We start from the raw sequence: 23,407 nt of genomic DNA on the forward strand, positions 1-23,407 counted from the left end.
CTGTATTGCTTAGATTGAGAGATATACTAAACGTTAAGGAAACATCACGTTTCATGTCTCAATGAACTAAGAACTATTAGCGAGCAGAGCAGATTGACGAATAAGTTATCAGAAACTTCCAGAAAAATCTTCGAGAAAAACTACCTATACGAGAGAATGGGGTAGAATAGAGGGTAGGTTAGAAGTTAGACAAAGCTTGGGATCGAGATCACTAATTTTAACCGAATTTTGTGACAATACCTGCTTTAATAAGACTGATTAGGCTTCAACAACCAGCTGGACGAAAGGTTAATTGATGAGGAATATTTTTTAAAAAGTTTTCAGTCTTCATCAGCTTTTCTGTAAAGCTAAATCCATGAGTAATGAGCCTTAACCAAACCAATAGACTGGCGAAGCTATGTTAAGAATATTACAACTCTCTATTTTCGGACATCGTAACGTTGAATAATAAAAACAGCTAAGCGAGCGTAACTTTTGAAGAAATTAGATCAACTTAAGTTATTAAACAAATAGCCAACTCCAAAATTTACACACTATATCCGGATAAGAGCTACTAAGCTAGTTAGAAAAGTGAGAAATTTGATTTGGGACACACTCCCTGCTTCCACCACTTAGAGAAGTAATTTAAAACGTGATCTCTGAGCAAGAGCAATAGACAGACCCCACACGCTAACGTCAGTCTCTTGACCTAGGCCACTTAGTTGGGTATTTGAAAAAACACCATGTTGCGAAAACTCATGCCTCTAAACTGTAACAACTCAAAACTGCAAATTGTGTTGATTGCAACCCTCGTAGCTACCACCCCTTTACTCACCACCTGGTAAAATAAAAAGTAAACAATGTAAATTACTAGTCATCGCGGCAGCGGCATTGCAAAATTCATGCGCATCAGAATAAACACATTTTCGCAATTTGTTTTGAGTGCAATCGTGTACGGAGGTGTGTATTCGGCACTTTCCACTCAACGAGCGCTCATTCAACAGTTGTTTGCCAGTGTCCAATGCAACAAGCGGCGATTTGAGTAAAATTTTATGAACAAATTTTCAGACATTTCAGTGCTTTTATGAATTCACTACGGACAAGTTGTTGGCGCGTTTCAAAACGGTTTACCGCTAACCAATTTATAAAAACAACAAAATAAAAATATTTTAACAGCAAAATGACAATGAACAACTGAGCGACACTTAAATGTCATTGAACGCATTCTCACAGAATTTTATTTAGTTTTTGCTGCTTTTCACTTAGTGTGAAAAATATGAGAAATTGAAAATTAAAATAACAAAAACAAAATATAAAAGTGTTGTTTACAAGAGTAAAGCGCTAGCAGTTAGTGATTGCTACAAAGTTTATGCAAATAAATACGAGTATGTATGTGGGAAATGAGTAAAAAATAGAATGTATGTATATATGTATGTGTGTTCTAAGTGCACAACGACAAAACAATTTATATAATAAGCAATAACAAGCGTTTTTTAAGCGTGGTTTCAATGAAATTTCAATTGGAAATTTAGAACACAAAATATTAAAAAAACATTGAATATATGTATATATTAAATAAATTAAATAAAAATAATATTTTATAATAATAAATTGAATAAAATATTTAAAAAATATGAAAAAAATATTTAAAAAGTATAAAAAAATAAAATATTAAAAAATATAAAAAAAATAAAATATTTAAAAATATTATATAAAAAATAAAATATTTAAAAATATTTTATAAAAAACTGAAATAAAATATAAATTAAAGCTTTTTGTAGTTGTTTTAAAGAATTTTAGAACTCAAATTACTAAAAAAAAACATTTAAAAATATTTAGTAAAGAAATTAAATAAAAATAATATTATATAATAATAAAATATTAAAAAAATATAAAAAAAATACATAATATTCCAAAAAAAATTATTTAAAAAATTAAAAAAAAAAATATTTATAAAAAATTTAAAAATAGTTTACAAAAAAACTTTAATAAAATATAGATTTAAACTTCTTTGAAGCATTTAATACTATATAACACATAAAAATAATAAAATGTTCACACAATTTTACAATACCATTAATATGCGTGTAAATAGTCTAAAAAGTCTTTCGAAAAAATTCAAATACTCCAATGAGACACTATTTATATAGTACGCATTTAAGTGCAATAAAGTAATTTTTTGCTTAGTGTTATGTTATATAAAATACAAAAGAAACTTGATATGTGAAATATGATTTGCCAGAGAGCCAATTCATGCCAACAATAAATCGCGAGAAAAATTGTATAAAATGTAATACAATAAAAATAATTAAAAGCAAATGTGTTAAATGAGTGTAAATATTGTTTTACACACATACATACTTATTTATATATATATGTATGTATAAATAACATTTGCAACGAGCTTTCGCCTTCATTCGCCATATACTACATATATGTATGCACTTTAACAGTAGAACAAAATTCGAATAAACCAGTGTTGCCACAACCAAAAATATTGAAATTAAAGTAATTACGACTTTGAGGCTCATTGCGCTAAGCACTATTAAATATCCGTTGCAGGAAATGGTTTGAAACGAAACGTTTTTAAGGTATTAGGGGCCACCCATTCAGTAAGTATGTTGGTCGTGGGAGAGAAGTGGCAAGCTAAATCATACCCAAACTCACTTTTGCTTGTAGACAACGGTGTAAAATCGTGTGAATATGAAGTTAAATTGAAGTAAAAAAATACAGAACGAAAATATGAGGAAGTAGTCATGGCTGCAAAGCAGCACAGTAGCTTTTGTTGGTGTGTATGTACGAGTACTATGTGCTCCAGGAAGGGCACTTTACATTGTAAAGCGTGATGAATTGACAAAAAATACTGAATAAGAATAATATGACAGTTTAACACGACTCACGCGTCATCTGTCAAAAAATGGCTAATGAGAAAAGTACCTCCACTTAGATCACCCGATAAATGCGGAATAACCGAGAATGGTGCTCATTATGTATTAATAATTGACCGTTAGAACTTTTAAAAAATCAGCGATGGCGCTTATCCAAAATTTAACTCAGACAGAATCTCTTTTCTCAAACACGGACCTTCATATAAACTTAAGGAGTTTCCGCAATTGCCATATAAACATCCCTTGATCGTGAACAACTCTGAAATATATCTCTCAGTCGTTCGATCTGCTGTTTCGCCTTCGCTTTCCCATTACTTTCTCATAAGTTGTGCTATTGTATCTACTAATTTCTCTCCCATTCTCTTTTTGTTCTTTATACCATGCATAGGTCGGGTGTCTTAAGAGGTGACATCGCTTTTACTACTCCAAATAAATTGGTTTTCTCATTTTTTTTTTTTTAATTCCATAACATCTTCAGAATATTGTCCTAAATGCTCAAGTTAACCCGAGTAAAACCAAAAGGGATTTAGACCTTTTGATAACCTTTAACATGAAATTTATTTCTAAGCTTGTAAGCTTGTATTGGCTCACAATTAAACATAGAAATATACATAAAACCAAGGAAGGAAGGGCTTTTATGCTCTTGCAACGTGAACTTGAATCAAAGCCAGGGAAATACTTTAAGATGTAAAACGTCAACCAGAGAATCGAAATCCAAGCAATTATACTTGTGTATATATAGCTCATACACTGACCGACATATTCTACATAAGGTTTGTTAGGATATCGAAAGTAATATATGGGAGTTGGGGTAATATAACTAAAAAAAAGTTCTCTGGGTTTCATTATGCTACCTCACAGACAATCACCAATCATATGGAGTAAATTCAGCCGGATGTTCGAAAATCCTGACACTAGTTATGTGGGGACTAGATCAAGTTTTCGCCCAATTTAATCTATTTTAGGCACCAAGGTACACTGTTATGAGTAAAACACGCTCTCTTATTTGGGATAACTCACACATTAACCGATATATGCTGTACAAAGTCACCAGGAAGTTCGAAAATCTTTATCAAAGGTATATAAGAGCTCAGGGTATTGTTGGCCCGCCTCAACTCATTTTTGAAACGCAGAGTGGCTATTGTCGGGAAACGATTCCCTCTGAATTTCAATTGTATGTCCCATATATTGACCGATATTTTCGGTAGATATTTACGATAGATACTGTAGACCACATTACCGGTATTTGGGGACTTGAACAGTATTGGTTGCATTTAGAAAATGTTTGGTCATAAGGTAGCATACTTTAAAAGAATGTTCAGAATGAACATAGCGGAAAGTCATACTAAATTTGGTCGAAATCAGTCGGTCGGGTTCCGAGGCATGTGATTTTACCCAAAAGTTAACGGTGCTACGCCCATCGCCCAATTTTCACACCGGCTCCCATAAAACCCTCTCTTTCTATCTCGGAAGTAAAATTTAATAGGATTATAATAACGGGTGATTTTTTTGAGGTTAGGATTTTCATGCATTAGTATTTGACAGATCACGTGGGATTTCAGACATGGTGTCAAAGAGAAAGATGCTCAGTATGCTTTGACATTTCATCATGAATAAACTTACTAACGAGCAACGCTTGCAAATCATTGAATTTTATTACCAAAATCAGTGTTCGGTTCGAAATGTGTTATTAAATGTTTATCGACAAATTTTGTTCAGCGATGAGGCTCATTTCTGGTTGAATGGCTACGTAAATAAGCAAAATTGCCGCATTTGGGGTGAAGAGCAACCAGAAGCCGTTCAAGAACTGCCCATGCATCCCGAAAAATGCACTGTTTGGTGTGGTTTGTACGCTGGTGGAATCATTGGACCGTATTTTTTCAAAGATGCTGTTGGACGCAACGTTACGGTGAATGGCGATCGCTATCGTTCGATGCTAACAAACTTTTTGTTGCCAAAAATGGAAGAACTGAACTTGGTTGACATGTGGTTTCAACAAGATGGCGCTACATGCCACACAGCTCGCGATTCTATGGCCATTTTGAGGGAAAACTTCGGACAACAATTCATCTCAAGAAATGGACCCGTAAGTTGGCCACCAAGATCATGCGATTTAACGCCTTTAGACTATTTTTTGTGGGGCTACGTCAAGTCTAAAGTCTACAGAAATAAGCCAGCAACTATTCCAGCTTTGGAAGACAACATTTCCGAAGAAATTCGGGCTATTCCGGCCGAAATGCTCGAAAAAGTTGCCCAAAATTGGACTTTCCGAATGGACCACCTAAGACGCAGCCGCGGTCAACATTTAAATGAAATTATCTTCAAAAAGTAAATGTCATGAACCAATCTAACGTTTCAAATAAAGAACCGATGAGATTTTGCAAATTTTATGCGTTTTTTTTTTTTTTAAAGTTATCAAGCTCTTAAAAAATCACCCTTTATTTGTGCTAGGCAAATTTGGTTGTTGTACCTTTAGGAGATTAAACGGAAGCGAGACCAAGCCCACTTTCTCACTTTTTTGCCCACTGGTCTGAATTAAGTGCTTCGGTTAATAGCGTTTTGTGGGCATGGCAGTCCGATTACGTCCATCTACGAACTCGTACTTTTTTTTACTAAGGAACACGCATACCAAGTTTCATCAAGAAATCTCAATTTTTACTCAAGATGCTTGGATACTACATGGAACCATTCAAAAACTCGTTGGGACAAATTCCGAGTTTATATCCTTTCGGCAATGTCTCAACATTTTTAGTATCCTTTTTGGTGGTATACATATATAACAAAAAAAAAACAAAAATTGTCCAAAATGTCCATAAAAAACGAGCATGAGTAAAACAACGTGACAGCTGATATAATTTTTGATAATATGTATGAAAGTATATATAAACTTTTCTCGAAATACTTTTATATAATTATCCTTATATTTCTTAAGAAAACCTCCGAACTTATATCCATTCGGAAACGACCCCGCATTAATCGATATTTTAATTTTGGTATAACAAAAGAAAATTGCCTAAAATATCCACAAAAAAGAACCAAAAGCGTGAGTAAATATCGAAAACGTGACAACTCATATCCTTTTCCGTAGCTCTTTTAATATAGCGTCCGACTTCTGAAAACGGAAACTTTCTACCAAAATATATTTCACAACAGTTTTTGTTGTTTACGCTTAACTGATTACTATTACTTTTACTCCACAAGCGATTGCTGACGTATTCCACGCAAACGCCGCTGCTCACTTGCACATTGCATTTGCTGTGTGTTCAGCAGTGGATGTCAATATGTCGACACATGCATATGTGAGCGGCGCGTTGCCACCGTGGCGTATGCGGTTGCACGTGCACACGTACGTTTCTTCCGCATTTCGACGTACCTGTAAACTTGAATCATCCCTGAATGGGTGCGAGTGTCCACATGCATGCTTTAGGCGCGCACGCTTTGTTGACTGAGGCAGCAAGTGCATTGGCTTATTTTCCTATTAGAATGAAATGTCGCATTGTTTAGGTTTACAGTACATGCGAGTAGTATTTCATGATGCAATGAAAGGTGTAGACACTTTTGTGTCAACGTGATGGTCTTTTGCAATTCCGCGAAATTCTCAATAAGAATGGCGTCGCACACATTTCGTGTGCATATGCGGATAAATTTTTAGTATAGATTTATGTACATATGTATGTATATGGTCAAAATGCGCTCTCATATCGATTGGTATGGAGGATCACCAAGGGCCACAAGTGACCCAACGTGCTGAGCAACCGACTTAGGAAATGTGTAGAATATTTGTTCAAAGGCAACTTTACTTTCAAGAACCGACAAAATTAAGTTTTTGTAAATATTTGCGTGACACATTTTCATTATTTACACGGCTGTGTTGTTTCTCCAGGTTAAGCTACTATATGTTGTTTTTGCAGTTGAGTCATATGTATCTTTTCAATATCATTTTCATTTCACATCTCTCGGATTCTGACTGAGTTCCGCGAGATTTGTGCTTTCTATCCGTCCAGTTCGTAAAACTTGTGAGGTCAGATGGGTTGGGTTTGCAGGATAATAGTAGGGGATCGCAGGGTCAATTCAAGATTGAACCAGTTGTACTCTTTATGACGTAAGCTTTTCCAAGAAAAAAATGGAAAACTTTGGTGTAAGCGCATGGTCTTGAGACAGGTGTAGTTTTATTCTCATCGGATCTAAGTAATACAGACAGTTCTGGAGCGACAGATAGCTAGTACTCGCTTAGCAACAAGAAACAGTAATAAGAAACCAGCTTGAAAATCTTAGAGGGTCTCCAAAAATTGATATTTAGCGAGGAGGAAGATTTTTCTACGTAAAAAAGTTACTATAAATTAATGATCGAAGGACAGGTCAAAATTTCTCCCAAGAAATATCGATTTTTGTGAAAAAATTTCCAATTTGCTTACAAAATTTTATGCTTTCAATCATTCCCGCACAAATAAATGTTTGAGGATCGTATGAATGTTTCAAGCCGATCAGTTCAGCCGTTTCGGAGAAGTTTTTCTCTCTGAAAACAGCCTTTCGATAAGCACGTCTTTAAAGTTTTGGAAGCCGACTACACGAGGGTAAAAAACTCTTACAAATATATTCTTCTTCATAAAGTCAATAAAGAAGACTTAGACATTGCTGGGTTTACAACAGCGCGCCAGTCGTTCATCCTTTCCGCTTTCCTTTGGCGCCAATTGGAGATTCCAAGTGTGTCCAGATTCTTCTTCACCTGGTCTTTCCAACGGAGTTGAGGTCTTCCTCTTCCTCTGCTTCCCTCTGCGTCGAATACCCTAGAGCCTTAGCCATCGTAGCCGCTATCTCTTAATTTGCTGAGCTTTGAAAATGTCGTCTTATATCTCGTACAGCCAATTGTTCATCAGATGTTGTCTTCGCCCATGCCTCAGCATCATATAACAGTACGGGGATGAGAGTGACTTGTAGAATTTGGTATTTGTTCGTCAAGAGAAGACCTTATAATCAATCAATAGTGACAGTGACACTACCAGACCCATTTACTTCAGCAGTTGTACACTCTTTTAGAAGATTATACCTTTTCCATTCAGATCTGCAGCCCGAATTATTTTCTCCGGGAGTAGATTGAAGAAGTCGGCCGAAAGGGAGTCGCCTAGTCTGAAGATGGAAGAAAGAACCATGTGCAAGAGTTCACAAATGAGGAGAGTTCTCTGAGCGATATTTATTTGGTCACGACTTCCGATCTTAGACCAAATATCCTCCGAACATCCAAAAAACATCCGTTTGAAGGCTCTCCCCAGGGTTTTTCGCTGGGTTTGGGGCCTGACACGTAAAAAACACCCCTAATGGAAAGGACAAAACAGCCTCGGATGAGAACATCCTTACAAATATCGGATGAAGGTAATTGAGAAAAGCTGGGAGAATTTTGTGCGATAATCAATTCCTTAATATTGATCTAAATCTGAGCTGCTCTAAGCACCGCTATAACCAGTATAATTGGTCACACTTTGAAATTTTCGAGACATCCATACATATATCTTTTACAACATGTCTCCTTGGACCCAGTAGTTTCTTGATAATTATGGAAAATTAGATGAATGAGATGATGAGATCAAATATCTAGTGAATATTCATTCCCGGGATCTCTCTTTCTTTTTAAATCGTTTTTTCACTAAAATAGATTTTGAAATATGTGAAATGAAATCTATTTTGATGCCTTAACAATTCAAATATATTCTGTCCTTCAAGTTTAAGTATAGCAAGCTAACCAAGCTCGCAATGAGAAACATTTACTGTTATTGAATAGCTCGGAAAATAGACAATACAAAGTTTTCCTTTCAAAAGTACACTGGCAACATGCAGCATAGAAAATAGTCAAAGCCGCAAAAGTAAGTCGAGCAACAAAGTTTTGCTTTGCGAGAAGCACTCTCAATTACTTATACAATCTAACAACCTTCCTGAAAGCATTCAGGCAAACTGAAATAAACCGAACACACCCCCTAAAGCGTGCACCCACATGCTTACTTTTAAACAGCCACATACAGGCATCTACATTTGTATGTAAGTATGTATGTACACAATTCAATGTGTATCCCTATGAGAGAAGCTGGCAAACTTTAAGCATAGATATGCTGGTTATAAATATTATCAATGCTCGCACGAAGGTAAAAGCAAAACTTTCAATGCTCTACGCTTGCCGATTGATCTATAAATAGTTTGAACAGCACCAACCCTAACCTCACTTCGAAACGGTTGCCGAACGCGAGTATACACTTTCGTGTGTATGTCGGCGTTGGTGTTGGCAGCGCGCATTGCTGGACACGCCGTCCGGCGTTGAGAGAGCACCAACGAGAGAAAGTTCATGTGCAAAAGCCAACCAACGCGACCGAAGAACGTGCAGACATGTGTGATGTGTTGGCTGCTTTGAGGCCCCCTGCTGCACTGCTGACGCTCGAGCGTTTGGTGCCGGCCACATCACACGCGGCACATACCACGAAGAAAGGTGCCGTTGGTGTGGTGCTGATTGGCATTGATGTTGGCGATGGCGGTGAAACGTGATTGTGCGATAACACATTTGCGAATAAAACAAATTGTAGCGACGTTGGAGGCTCAGTCGTAGGAATAACGTCGCACAGCATTGTAAGGATTAAAAGGATAACGGCGCGAAACAATTTCGATCTCACAACAAGTGATGAATATTTTTTATATTTTATAAAAAAAATGTGGTGAATAATTGCTTGAAATATTTAAAAACTGTAAACATTTTATACAAAGTTTGAAGAAAAAAGTATAAGTGAAACCAAAACGGATTGAAAATAATTTTAAAAAATATTAAAAACAGTTATAACAATTTTTTAAGCATTTTTAATAATTTCACAAACTAAAAAATATTGAAAAATAATTTTAATAAAACTCAAAAAAGTTATAAAGTGTATATTTCACCAAAAAATAAATTTTAAATAATTAAAATTTTTATTTTTATAGAACCAATAAGCCAGTGTATGGAACAAAATATTTTTAGTACAAATATTATTTTAAAAAAGTACTAAAAAGTACTAAGGCATAGTTTTTATGCCAAAAAAAGTGTAGTGAATTTTCATAAAAATACTTTTTATACAAAAAAATTCTAAAATAAGTGTAAGAACGGTTTAAAAAGAACGCTTTAAAAATGGAGGGCGAATCAACGGAATCTACACACAATACGAAGGTGTCGGACTCCGCTTATTCCAACAGCTGCAGCAACTCGCAGTCGCAACGCAGGTAAGATTGAACGAAAATAATATAATTTTTTACATACTTTGTACTCTTTTGGAATAATGTCTAAGACATGAAACTATTAAGGGATTACATGGGTTTCATCGGGTAAAAAACAGCTTTTCTTCAACAATGTTTTTCTCATATAAAAATGAAATATTTTATTAGAATTTTTTATTGTTACAAAAATACACTATTAACAAAGAAATTCTGAAATATTTGGAAAGAAAATATTTTATACTCGACCATTGCGACGCCATTTCCGGTGACTCCTCGGAAAAAAGATGCATCAGCGTTGGTAGGATAACTCCATACAGGATAACGTAAAGTGAAAAAGATACGTGTTTTAGCTGAAACTTTGACTTAGAACTTGGACGAAGGAAGAAAAAAACTGAAAATGGGATTTTTGGCAGACCTTTTAACAAAAAATTAAAATTTCAGTGAAAATATATTTGCGATATTTTTTTCAAATAGTAGTAAACAAAAAATCCTTCGTACAAGTCTTTAAGAATTGTAAAGATGTGTAAAATTTCATGAAGATCGTTTGAGTAGAATTCTCGAGAATTCTTGCCAACCGATTTCAAAAACACAGTTTCGAGAAAATCACGTTTAAAGACGGCGCACTTAGCCTAGCTAGCCTCGAACGCACAACTTCTCAAGGCTGTATCTCCGAAACTATTGCTCGGGCCATCTTCAAAATTTAGGACAATATTCTAGAGATGTTGAAGAAAACAATTTTTGTAACCCGTAAACCCATGTATCCCCTTAAAAATGCCAGTAGAAAATATTTTTATATTATTAACAAAAGTACATTGAGTAAAAATCCTAAGGAGCGTGATAAGATCAAAATTATACAAATTATTCTTTTCGGCAATGGAAAACTTCGATGGATATTTTTGCGATCAAAAAGTATATGTAGTCATATAAGTAATATACTCTTAGGATCTAGTACACAGAAATCCATTATTTTTGCATTAAATTAAAGACTTTATGTAGCTTGGTTAAAAAGATAAGAATTAGTTTAAATAAGTAAAAGTTTCTTACCATTTTGAAGGTAATTTCATAAAAACCCTCGTACTTATTGACGAAAAACTGCAACAGTCGATCTTCACAAGCTTCTTTTGAGACTAATATTTCATTAATAAAATCATAGAACAGACAGCAACAGAGAATAAGCACTTGGTGTCAGAGTTAAACTGTGGAATGGTGGCTAATACTCTGAATGAGACAATATCGATGTGAGTTTCCTGGTGTTGTCTTAAAGGAACTTCAAGACCGTTCTTTTGCTCAAATCTGGTCGCTTCTGGATTCAAGTGTTGATCGTTGACAATAGTTGCCGGAATCCCAACCATTTTCATCGAGCCTTCTCCAAGATTCACTATATAAAGGTTGTTTTTATAAAAAATAGTCCACGGTCTTGGTAGCCACGATATTGTTAGAACCACAAGTTGTCCACACCAACATCAAGTGGGTTCAAGTGTAGACAGTGTAGGTCCAAAAAGTTTGGCTGTTTAAGGAGCAGATTATAAAAGATCTTCCTGTCCCACCAAACACATAGTAAAAACTTCCCGGCCGTAAATCCTGGCTTGGTCACTCTTTGCATCAGTTCACAGCGACTCAACAACGATTGTTTTTCCTTTACATTTCCGTAAGTGATTAACTTATCATCAACAGAAACAATAGCTTAAGAAATATTACTCTAGACAAAAAATAGTAAGACTTTTTAATTTAAATTTCGCGCATAAACCCATTCGTCAAAATATTTTTTTCTAGGTTGGTATGACAAACATTGACATCTATGCCAAAATAATTATTAGTGTTTAGTATAATTTTGTCTTATCTTTCTGAAGAACATAAAGTGCTTTCGGCGATTTTTACGATGAGTGAAAGTCTTCAACAAAGAAATTTTTGTGTGCGGGATCAAACGTTCAAAAAGTTGGAAAAGGTCTTCGGTGATAATTTTTTGTCGCGAGCAAGTATTTTTGATTGGTATAAATTATTCAAAGAGGGTCGAAAACACGTTCACGACGTAGCACTTATGATTAACACGTCAATAAAATAATGAGAATTGATGCTTGAGAATCGACGATCTGACGACAGTCAGAGATCTTACTGGCATCGTTGGAATATCGGAACGATCGGTGAAAGCCATTTTGAATGATCATTTGGGCCTCAGAAAAGTAAAAGCACGAGTGGTTCCAAAATCACTCAATTTCGAAAAACTGCTTCGCGTTAACGTCCGTGAAACAATGCTTTCCAACGTACAGGATGTCATGAAAAGTATTATTACTGACGATGAGTCTTGGATCTATGCTTACGACCCGGAAACAGACGATCAATCGGCCGAATATCGTGGCAAATGTGAGCCGAAGCCGAAAAAGACGCGTCAAAGCAGATTATGTTGACAATTTTCCTTGATTTTCGATGTGGGTTGGTGGTGTGCATTCCGAATTTCTTCCGACTGGCCAAAATGTCACAATTTCCAATGTGTCTTCTTTTGAGATCAGTGTCATAACTCTGATGATTAAAGATCAGAAAACTGAGAATAGGTATCATCTCTTTCAAGTCTCTAATTTTTTCAATTACCCAAGTATTTGTTATCACACCACTCTCTTACAATGTATGTATGTATGTTTCTCATGAGAGTTATAGTGAGAATAGAGCCAGTGCAATTGCAAGCAATATCACATTTATTTGCACTACTTAAAACGTTTGCTAATTTGCAATTAGCTATGACTAACGACCGGAGCACATTTTATTCCATTAATATTATTGTATAACCACAAATCCGAAAGCCAACGCAAAACCTACAACAAAGTGCATAAAACAACAACGAATGAGTGTTGCAAGTGTTTTCCACCGCATTAGTTTACGGCGAATGCAACTATAAAAACAATGCATGTTCTAACTAAAAGCAAGTCGTTAGTTTTATATAAAACCAGAGACATGTACCAATAAACGTGACCGCTGACTACCTTCACTCATTGAGTGCTCGTATTGTGACTCGCTCGGTTGGCTCGAATGAGTGGTTTTCTGCTTCAGAATGCAAATAGGTGAGAGGGATTTCAAAATAGCGAACGCCGGCATGAGCACATGTTCGGTTTAAAGTACATCGCTGTGTATAGTATGTATATGTACAAATGTATGTATGTATACTTAAGGTTGTTGCTAATTTTATGATCATGGATTATTTTATCTCAGAAGACAAGTCATAAAGTGTTTAAAAATAGTTTTGGTATATTGTATACCGAGATAATATTCATCCTAGTTAGAAGAGAAAGCTCCACAATTTCTGTAGAAATCATTTCTCTTATTTTTTAGATTTAGAAAATACACAAAGTTCTTAATATTATCCAGAGAGATCCGGACAATTACCTTCTTAGGAATATTTGGGAATCAAAGTCTTCCTTTTAAGACAACAAGTACAGTTTTAGTATTCTTCGTCTTTATTTGCGTAGACACCACGGCTATTGTCTAGTTTACAAAGCGAGCCAATCCTTCTTCCTTTTCGCTGTTTGGCGCCAATTGGAGATTTCGACGTCCTTCTCCACCTGATCTTTCCAACGGAGTGAAGGCCTTCCTCTTTCTCAGCTTCCCCCGGCGGGTACTGCGTCGAACACTCTCAGTGCTGGAGTGTTTTCATCCGTTGCCAATGCGCAAACGTCCATAAAATCTTCCGCAGAACTTTTCTTTCGGAGTTGGTCACCAAACCATTTTAAACCTTCTGGACCGAATTAACGCCTGCAATATGCTGCTTGAAGCGGATGTTGACTGGCGACGAAAATAGGATCACATATGACAATATCAAGCGAAAACGGTCGTGGTCGAAGGCCGGTGAATCATCCAAAACACTGGCCAAGCCGGGTTTGACAACCAGAAAGGTTTTGCTGTGTGTTTGGTGGGATTGGAAAGGAATCATCCACTATAAGCTGCTCCCATATGGCCAGACGCTTAATTCTAGCATCTACTGCGAACAACTGGACCGCTTTAAGCAGGCGATCGACCAGAAGCGTGCAGAATTGGCCAACAGGAAAGGTGTAGTGTTCCACCAGGACAATGCCAGACCACACACTTCGTTGATGACTCGTCAGAAGCTACGGGCTCGGATGAGAGGTTTTATAGCATGCACCATATACCTGTTCCTGTCCATGGTGAACGTCCTTGTTGCTGTAAAGTTGAATTCAAAAGAGGCTTGTGAAAAGTGGCTGTCCGAGTTCTTCGCAAATAAGGTGTGGGGCTTCTACGAGGGGGGTATTATGAAGTTGCCGTCTAGATGGAAACAGATTTTCGAACGAAACGGCGCATATTTGAACTAAATTCGATCACTTTAACACTTCTTATAAAGCATTGAATAAAGAGCAAAAAAACCGAAGAGAGATATTCGACAACCTAATATACTACATATATGTATCTAATCAAATGCGTGTAACCTAGATAACTTAAGTATGAAAATGCCAGGAATTCTTTGTGCAGATGATGCTAGATAATGATTATTATTACGGACCTGTCATAACTCACACAAAATGAGATAGAATGTCACAAACTCCTTCCGTGAACCATTCGAGATCAAGGAAACATTTCCGTCTTGTATGTCCTAGTTCAACGACCGTTTGTCTAGAGGTAATCAGTGTATAGTTGTATCAAAGGGTATCAAAAACTATCGACAAGAAAACACTATATTCTATATTATCTCACTGAAAGTAATGGCATTTCTGAGCTCTTAGAATAATCCTTGATATAAAAGTTTCGAGACAATAAATGCCACCATAAAGCTTTCTCTATGGCCTCGCCTTTTCTCTAACTGGTATAAGTTATAGCTTGTAAGATTGATTTACATTTACATTTACAACAACAAAATGCGTAATAATTTTATATATGTATGATTGAATTTCATTTTCAGCGGCAGTTCGAAATCACGTCTAAGCGGTAGTCACTCATCCGGCAGCAGCGGCTATGGCGGCAAACCATCAACGCAGGCGAGCAGGTATGTAACCAAATCCATGACATGACTTGAATCCCACCACATCTTATGACGTCAAATCAATTCTAACTGTTATTTAATACATTAAACTAAGCTCGCGCTTTTTTTTGTTTCTTTTGGTCCGTTATTAATTTTTATTGGCCTAAACGCAGCAGCGACATGCATATAAAACGCGTCAAAGATAAGACACGCAAGAAGAAGAAGTTGAAGTGTTCGGCACAAACGAATATTCTGGAAAATCAGGACGATGTCCCGAACACCAGTGAGCCACAAAATGAAGAGCAAATCGCTTTGGGCTGTGACAAGGCAATCGGTAAATTGATACTTTCGTATCTCGTACGCAATAATCAAAATATATTATATAAGTAGCAAGAGCATGCAAAGGGCAATAATTCATACGTTAAACAATATGCTCATTAATTGTAGCGCAATGCAGTCGCCAGAAGGAGAATAAAGAGACGTCATTGCTGCTGGAAAAGGAGACAACTGAACAAACTAAATCGGAGATTTCATTGCAATTTCCCACACCATCACCATTATCTAGTAAGTTCCTCGCAATAATTATGTTCTCGTATTTATGTATGGGTGTATATCAAACTTAGTACCTTTTTTTTTGTTTTGTAACAGTTCTGTGATTAAGGCATTAAAGATATAGTATAAAATTAGTAGGCCTATGACAACTATTGTAACATTGCTATGTTATACATAATTTAAATAGGAATTAAAGTTTCTGGTGTGTGTCTTAGATAAGTTATTTGTCAATACGCCTAATTGTAGGCAATAATCACTTTTATAGTTTTATAGCTGTGGATAAAGCATAAAGTCAAAACATTTGACATTGTAAGTCTCTCGTGGACTGAAGTTTATAGATCATGTTATGTTCACGAAATATACATGTCTAGTTTACCGATTTGGCGGCATATTTAATCATACTCAATTCCACTTTAGCGAGTTGAAAAGCCGAACGAACGATGTCTTAAAATTGTGACAGAGAAAATGTTGTCTAGAAATCAAGCACTTAAAAGTAGTCTTAAAGATTTTAATTACCACTCGACTCGTGCGACTTTTTCAATCTACACCTAGAGAAAATTATTCGAGCTGCAGAACTAAATAGAGAAGGTACTATCATCTATAATTGATAGCATTGGCCTCATCAACCGCGCCGTTAGTTCTGCTCTCTCCAGACTGGATAAGGAAGCGAAGCAAATGTGTCTGATAGTGAACGAGATCAAAACGAAATATCTCCTGTCATCAAACAAACAGTCGACACATTCGCGACTTGGCTTCCACGTCACTGTTGACAGTCATAACTTCGAAGTCGTAGATAATTTCGTGTATCTCGGAACCAGAATTAGCACCAACAACAACGTCAGCGTCGAAATCCAACGCAGAATAACTCTTGCCAACGGATGCTACTTCAGAATGAGTAGGCAATTAAGGAGTGAAGTCCTCTCTCGTCAACAAAGACCAACCTTAACAAGTCACTCACTATCACCGTCCTACTACATGTATATGGTGTAGAGGCATGGACGATGACAACATCTAATGAGTCGGCGTTACGAGTTTTCGAAAGAAAGGTTCTGCAGAAGATTTATAGTACTTTACGCAGTGGCAACGGCTAATACCGCAGACGATGGAATGATGAGCTGTACGAGATATACGACAACATTTTCATTAGTTTAAGAGACAGCGGGCGCGCTGTTGTAAGCTTGGCTATAACCGCGTAAACGATTATAAAGTAGAAGTAAAGAAGAAGAAGAATTACCACACGAAATTTCTTCGAGTAATTTTTAGTAAAAGATTTTCCAGACTTATATATCCGATGTATTAAAAATTGGTTATGGAAACAAAGATATAACCAGGAAAGTTTCCATAAAATAGCGGCTTGGGCTACACTCTTAAGACATTACAGATTAGGAATTGAGATAATTGAAAGACTTCGAAGAATCAGCTTCTTAAAGCGACTATATTTTTCTAGATTAGTTTTCTGGGATATAAAATTATTTTATTTTTTACTTTCAGCCACCACACAGCAAGGTGGAAAATCAGAGAGAACCTGCGAATCGGCACCAGGGAAATTGGAAAGCTCTGGCAAGGCGGAAAAACTTAAGGAGGTAAGGACTTAGAATTAGACTTGAGTGAGTCCATAGTTTTAATAATTTTGATGGAAACCATAATTAAAACAAGAAAAAACTTTTAAAGGACATAAAAGGATATAAAAAAGATCTTCATCTTGATTTTGATCGGTCAGTTTAAATGGAAGCCATATGTTACAGTGGTGTTATCTGAACCATTTTTTTCGGAAATTGTAACGTCGTGTAAAAAATTTTTTCTAAGATTATATCGTCGTCTGGACGACAATCCATGCCGAATTTCGTGAAGATATCTTTTCAGATAAAAAAGTTTCCCTTACAAGGACTTGAGTTTGATCGATCATTCTGCATGACAGATATATCCTATAATGGTGCAGTATCGGCGGTTTCGGCAAATGAGTAGTTTCTTAGGGAGAAAGGGACCTTGTAGAAATTGCAGATCGATATCTCATAAACTAAAGGACGAGTTCGCCTTATACAGACGAACAGACAGACCGGCATAGTTGAATCGACTCAGCTCTTCACGCTGATCCTTTATCTATATGTTTTTATAGGGACTCCGACGGTTTCTTCTAGGTACAACAAACCTCGTGGCAAACTGTGCGGGACATGAAAAACTAAGCGTACTTAAGTCATCTTTAGGAATATGAATAGCAGAATTACTTAATTCAAAAACCCCTCTTCGATAATCGTTAAATAAATATGTGGATGAAGTCGGAGCGATTTAGATATTTTTCATCATGTGACTTAAGAGCATCCGAGGAGTGATATTTGAATACACTGCAAAGATCCCAATTATAGGTCAAACTTCAAATTTGTACCTGCAATAGTAGGATGTACAAACTTTTAAAATGTTTAAGGATTTCACTCTTCAGAAGACCCCAATTTTCCGCTAGAGTTTGTGAAAATAGTGTAAGAAAAAATATACCACCAAAAATCACTTTGAACCCCTCGTGCCATTTAGTCGACGCTTCCTACAAACAACTCAAAAATTAATATTTTCTAAATCCTTCTCCCATTAGGAGAGCTTCTGCTGTGTAATATCGATGCATGATGGCATAGTGCTCTTCACAACGCCCAGCATTACCGATGTGCTTGGTTTTCCACGCGATATGTGGCTGGGGCGTTCGTTCATAGATTTTGTACACCCCAAGGATCGCGCCACTTTTGCCAGTCAAATAACGACCGGCATACCAATTGCAGAGTCGCGCAACAGCGCACCGAAAGATGCACGCAGCACCTTCTGTGTGATGTTGCGTCGTTATCGTGGCTTAAAGTCTGGTGGTTATGGCGTTATTGGACGTCCGGTGAGTTATGAACCCTTTCGTTTGGGACTGACATTCCGTGAAGCACCCGAAGAGGCGCGTCCCGACAACAATCTCGTATCGAACGGTACGAATATGTTGCTAGTCATATGCGCCACGCCCATCAAGAGCTCATATATAGGTATGTATACATGTTTGACTTAATGTGTGTTGGCTCATTTGCATCAGCGTATTTTTTGGGAAATTCTCTTGCAGTGCCAGATGAGATACTCTCGCACAAAAGCCCTAAATTCTCCATACGTCACACAGCGACGGGTTTAATCTCGCATGTGGATAGCGCCGCCGTCTCCACGTTGGGCTACTTACCACAAGATCTTATTGGACGTTCAATATTTGACTTTTATCATCCAGAAGATCTAATGGTATTGAAGGAGATCTACGAAACAGTTATGAAGAAAGGACAAACAGCGGGCGCTTCATTTTGCAGCAAACCGTATCGTTTTTTGATACAGAACGGCTGCTATATTCTCTTGGAAACAGAGTGGACAAGCTTTGTGAATCCATGGTCACGTAAACTGGAATTCGTTATAGGACATCATAGAGTGTTTCAAGGTGAGTTTTAAGAAAGGTAGGCGCTGAACGTTGAAAACAAAAGTTTACTTTGAATTTTAGGTCCGAAACATTGTAATGTTTTCGAGTCGGCACCTGCTAATAAGCCAAAGCTTTCCGACGAAGTACGTAGTCGGAATATGCGCATAAAAGACGAGATACTTAAACTGTTGGAGGAGTCAATATCGAGACCGTCGGACACTGTAAAGCAAGAGGTGTCGCGACGTTGCCAAGCGTTAGCTTCATTCATGGAAACTCTAATGGATGAGGCGACGCGCACCGATCTTAAGCTCGAGCTACCACATGAAAATGAGCTGACAGTCTCCGAACGAGATTCGGTGATGTTAGGCGAAATTTCGCCACACCATGATTACTACGATAGCAAAAGTTCGACGGAAACGCCTCCCAGCTATAACCAACTGAATTATAATGAGAATTTGCAGCGTTTTTTTAACAGCAAGCCTGTTACCGCGCCCGTCGAGGTCGACCCAATGAAGAACGAACAGTCTTACAGTATTTCGGCTGATGCACGGAATACGCTCAGTCCGGTGCAGTGTTTCGAGGGCAGCGGTGGGAGTGGGTCCTCGGGAAATTTTACATCTGGCAGCCACATACACATGAGCAGCATTACTAACACCAGCAATGCCGGTACCGGCACGTCATCGGGCAGTGCACAGCTAGTCACGTTAACCGAATCGCTATTAAATAAACATAACGACGAAATGGAGAAATTCATGTTGAAGAAACATCGTGAGGCACGCGGACGTTGCGGCGAGAAGAGTAAGAAGGCAACCGAAAAGGTGATGGAGTATAGTGGGCCGGGGCATGGTCTTAAGCGTGGCGGTTCGCATTCATGGGAAGGAGATGCCAACAAACCGAAGCATTCGCATACCAATGTTATGGATGCACAACGCGATTACGTGGATCACCACAATATGGCGACCAACTCGACTAGCAAGGCGTACGGCACGCTACAAACGACACTGGGCGAAACATCGTTTGCCGGTTCGTATGCTGCAGCCAGTCTTTCCTGCACGCGCAACGTCAATCTTTGGCCACCGTTCTCGGTTGGTATCAACACCTCGCATACCTCGCAGACGGTGGCGCAAAGCGGGTTCACGCCGCAACACAGCATCTTCCCGACATTCTATTATATACCGGCGACCGCAGCAGCTGCTGCCGTTGCCGCAACACAGGCGCAAGTCAAGCCCAACTTGGCCGACATGCCGAGCACGTCGGCACAAGCTCTGCCGCTGCAATATATGACTGGCGTTATGTATCCACACCCCTCGCTCTTCTATACGCATCCGGCGACAGCAATGATGTACCAACCCATGTCTTTCTCAAATATGGCCAACTCTTTGGCGTTGTCCGAACAGGGCAGCAGCGCAAGCGCCTTCAAAACGGTTAGTATATATGCTGCATATTTTTTTAGGGTTGCCAATTTATTCTTAAATTTTATTACCATAAACAGAATCAACCATGTATGCTGGCGCCGACGCCAACAAAGACTCAGGGTGCCTTCCACTCGATCACACCTGCGCAGTTGCAACGTCCGTCATCGCAAGCGACTTCGGTGAAAGCCGAACCCGGCTCAAATATGGTAAGGTTATACGTTTTAAATATATGTACAGTAGGGAAAATTATTATTTACTTTATATACGAAGGCGCCTTCGGATTCATCGAAAAAGGGTATTGCTGACTCTCCAATTCCATCGGTTATCGGCGATTATGTGTCGGATCAACTCAATCCAAATGATCTGAAGGTGCGTAAGTTAATTATTTAGATTAAGTAGACATTTAGATTAGTTTCTTATACCAAATCTTTAGTTTGTATTATTGTTCAAGGCATTCTGATAAAATACGAGGTTTGACAATTAAGTAATGAGACTGATTTTATTGCCGTGCTTGTGGTAACTTGGCACTTGAAAATCCCTTTCTCTTTTTCAGGCATCCCTCTTCTCTCCATTGATATATATATGTACCATCGCTTTAGCTAGCTTAGTTCGCCTACTGCGTCAAGTTGAGTAGACGTGTGTTTGTAGAACTCGTTACGAATATGGAAAACCGAAATCAAGACCAACGCGTTGCAATAAAAATTTTGCGCCAGATTGGGCGAAACCGCTTCGGAATCGTACGCTAAAATTATAAGAGTGTATGGTGATAGTGATCTTAGACCCGGAAATCAAATGCCAAAGCTCAATGGTTGTTTCCGCGTGACCCCCGCCCGAAAAAAGCTCGAATGAGCAAGTCGAAGATGAAAACGATGATTTTTTGCCTTTTTTAATAGCCGTGGAATCGTCCACAAAGAATTCGTTCCACCAGGGAAAACTTTGAAACAAGTCTACTATTGACAAGTACTCGAAAGATTGCAAAACGTGGGTGCGCCCAGACATCGCTCGTAACTGGATCCTTCATCACGACAACGCGCCGTGCCACACCGCCCTCAGCGTGTCCCAGTATTTGGCCTCTAAAGGGATCGCCGTGTTGCAACAGCCGCCTTATTCGCCCGACATGTCATCCTGTGACTTTTTTTGTTTCCTAAAATAAAATCGGTGGTCAAAGGAACCTATTTAGTGTCGATTACGGACATCCAGGCGACAGTGTCTTATCGGTGTTACGTAAGCATAATCACTTAACCGTTCGCCTACAGAAATCTTGCCGTTTAACGATATGGCTGTTAGGGATTGTGGAACTGTTCTCAATTGTTTAATACATGTCGTATAATACTCGTACAGAGAAGATACTAGGGAAAATTAACCACTTACTTTTGGATCATGGATCTCCCGTTCTCAGTCGTAACCTATAATAAAGATATGAAGACTGTTGTTTTTGTTGTTGTAACGGGTACCTAATCGCGGTTAGAATGGTAAGGTCGTCATCGACGTTCCAACGGTAGGCCCTGGAAACGTGCTGTTTCGACGGGGTCGGACCAAAGGGAGAAGGGTGCATGTCTGAAGTTTGTTGCGTCCAAAGTCTGGTCGGCGTATTGTTTTATGTCGTCGACGTAGTTGAGGAAGGACCTCTTGACGCGCCTAGGAGACGGTTCCGCTCCAAGCAGATGACTGCAGGGATGATTTCTGCGAAAGCACTCCAGCAGAAACTGCTTGGAGAGGAGTTCATTCTGCTCCTTAACTGGGAGCATGCGGCCTCCCTATGCAGGTGTTCGATAAGAGACATCAAAAGGCATCCTGTCGTAGTCTAGAGCGCAGCGCTCTGGCATGTTTGTAACTTTCTCGTCAGCATTTCACTGCATTCAGGCGACCATATTGGTGCAGCGTCAAGGATTCACGATAGCCAATCCTACGTTACCGGAATTGACCCGGGTTTAATTCGGCAAAGGGCTGTTATTTCGGAGATCTAACCCCGTTTAGATTCGGTAAATCACTTTATCTTAGTATAAAAGCAGACACGGGAGAAAATTAGTCACTTACTTTTGGGCCTAATTTTGTTATGGTTGTAATAATGAATTGTAATAGCATAAACCAGTGCCACCATTGTCCAATAAAAAGTCGAATGGCTTAGAAATTCAGTAATAATTATATATTTTTAATATTCAAAAAAATATAATTATTTATTTTAGCTGCCCAACACCGATAGCAATGCCAACAGCGATGACATGGATGGTTCCAGCTTCTCATCTTTTTATTCCTCTTTCATAAAAACCACCGACGGATCAGACAGTCCACAAGAAAACGATAAGGATGGAAAACATCGAAAATATAAGGTATGTTTACCAAAGGGAATAAGCGAGTATACTTCTTTTTCCCCTACCCTATTCAGGATATAACTGAGAGACAAAATAAAATACAGCTAAAATTCTAATAATCTGATCTAATGAAACACGAAAAATAAATCGCATATATCTATGCATATTATTAATCGACATTTTCCGCTAAAGCAGAGTTAATCTCTTTCTTCCAGGTACAAACCGACTCTAAGTCAATGGACAATGCAGAAGAAGACCAAACATTACATGGTGATGGTTAAGTACAAGTACACGTGAGTTGCTCATCAACGTGATGGCAAGTTTTGTGGCAACGTGACGATCAGTAAGCGGCAATTTTATTTACAAACTATTCCCACACAAGTCCACTTTGGCACAACTTACGATACGAAGAAGTGTGAGTCAAGCGTACAAAATCACATTGGAATATTTTTAAGGCAGAATTCAACTTATTCTGAATTTCAGATTAGCGCAATGTATTGTCGCTGGCATACAATTAAATGCTGAAAATCATAATTTGCGATTCGCTACGTAACAATTGTGACGACGCTATGGTTATGAACCCCCATTTTTTTAACGGACGTAGTCTTCATTATAGAAATTGTTTATGTACATAAGAATATACATATGCAGAATTAAAT

General features: G+C 37.9%; 1 protein-coding gene across 4 annotated transcripts; it reads left to right on the forward strand.

Annotated features, from left to right (window-relative positions):
* Nucleotides 1-1,008: 1,008 nt before the first annotated feature.
* LOC105224342 (period circadian protein) lies at nt 1,009-23,384 on the forward strand. 4 transcript variants are annotated; one of them, XM_049455877.1, is made up of 13 exons: nt 1,011-1,397; nt 9,822-10,097; nt 14,992-15,075; nt 15,225-15,385; nt 15,499-15,615; nt 17,095-17,186; nt 18,188-18,611; nt 18,686-19,042; nt 19,103-20,445; nt 20,514-20,642; nt 20,707-20,805; nt 22,623-22,766; nt 22,964-23,384. In XM_049455877.1, exons 2-13 carry the CDS (start codon nt 10,006-10,008, stop codon nt 23,027-23,029), a joined length of 3,108 nt encoding a protein of 1,035 aa, XP_049311834.1. In that variant the 5' UTR covers nt 1,011-1,397; nt 9,822-10,005; the 3' UTR covers nt 23,030-23,384. The 4 variants fall into 4 exon arrangements, with proteins under 4 accessions (XP_049311836.1, XP_049311834.1, XP_049311835.1 ...); XM_049455878.1 differs by having other exon boundaries at nt 1,011-1,368; XM_049455876.1 differs by having other exon boundaries at nt 1,011-1,364.
* Nucleotides 23,385-23,407: the final 23 nt, after the last annotated feature.

This window comes from Bactrocera dorsalis, chromosome 4, assembly GCF_023373825.1.
Source record: "Bactrocera dorsalis isolate Fly_Bdor chromosome 4, ASM2337382v1, whole genome shotgun sequence".
In the NCBI taxonomy this organism is placed as follows: Eukaryota; Metazoa; Arthropoda; class Insecta; order Diptera; family Tephritidae; genus Bactrocera; species Bactrocera dorsalis.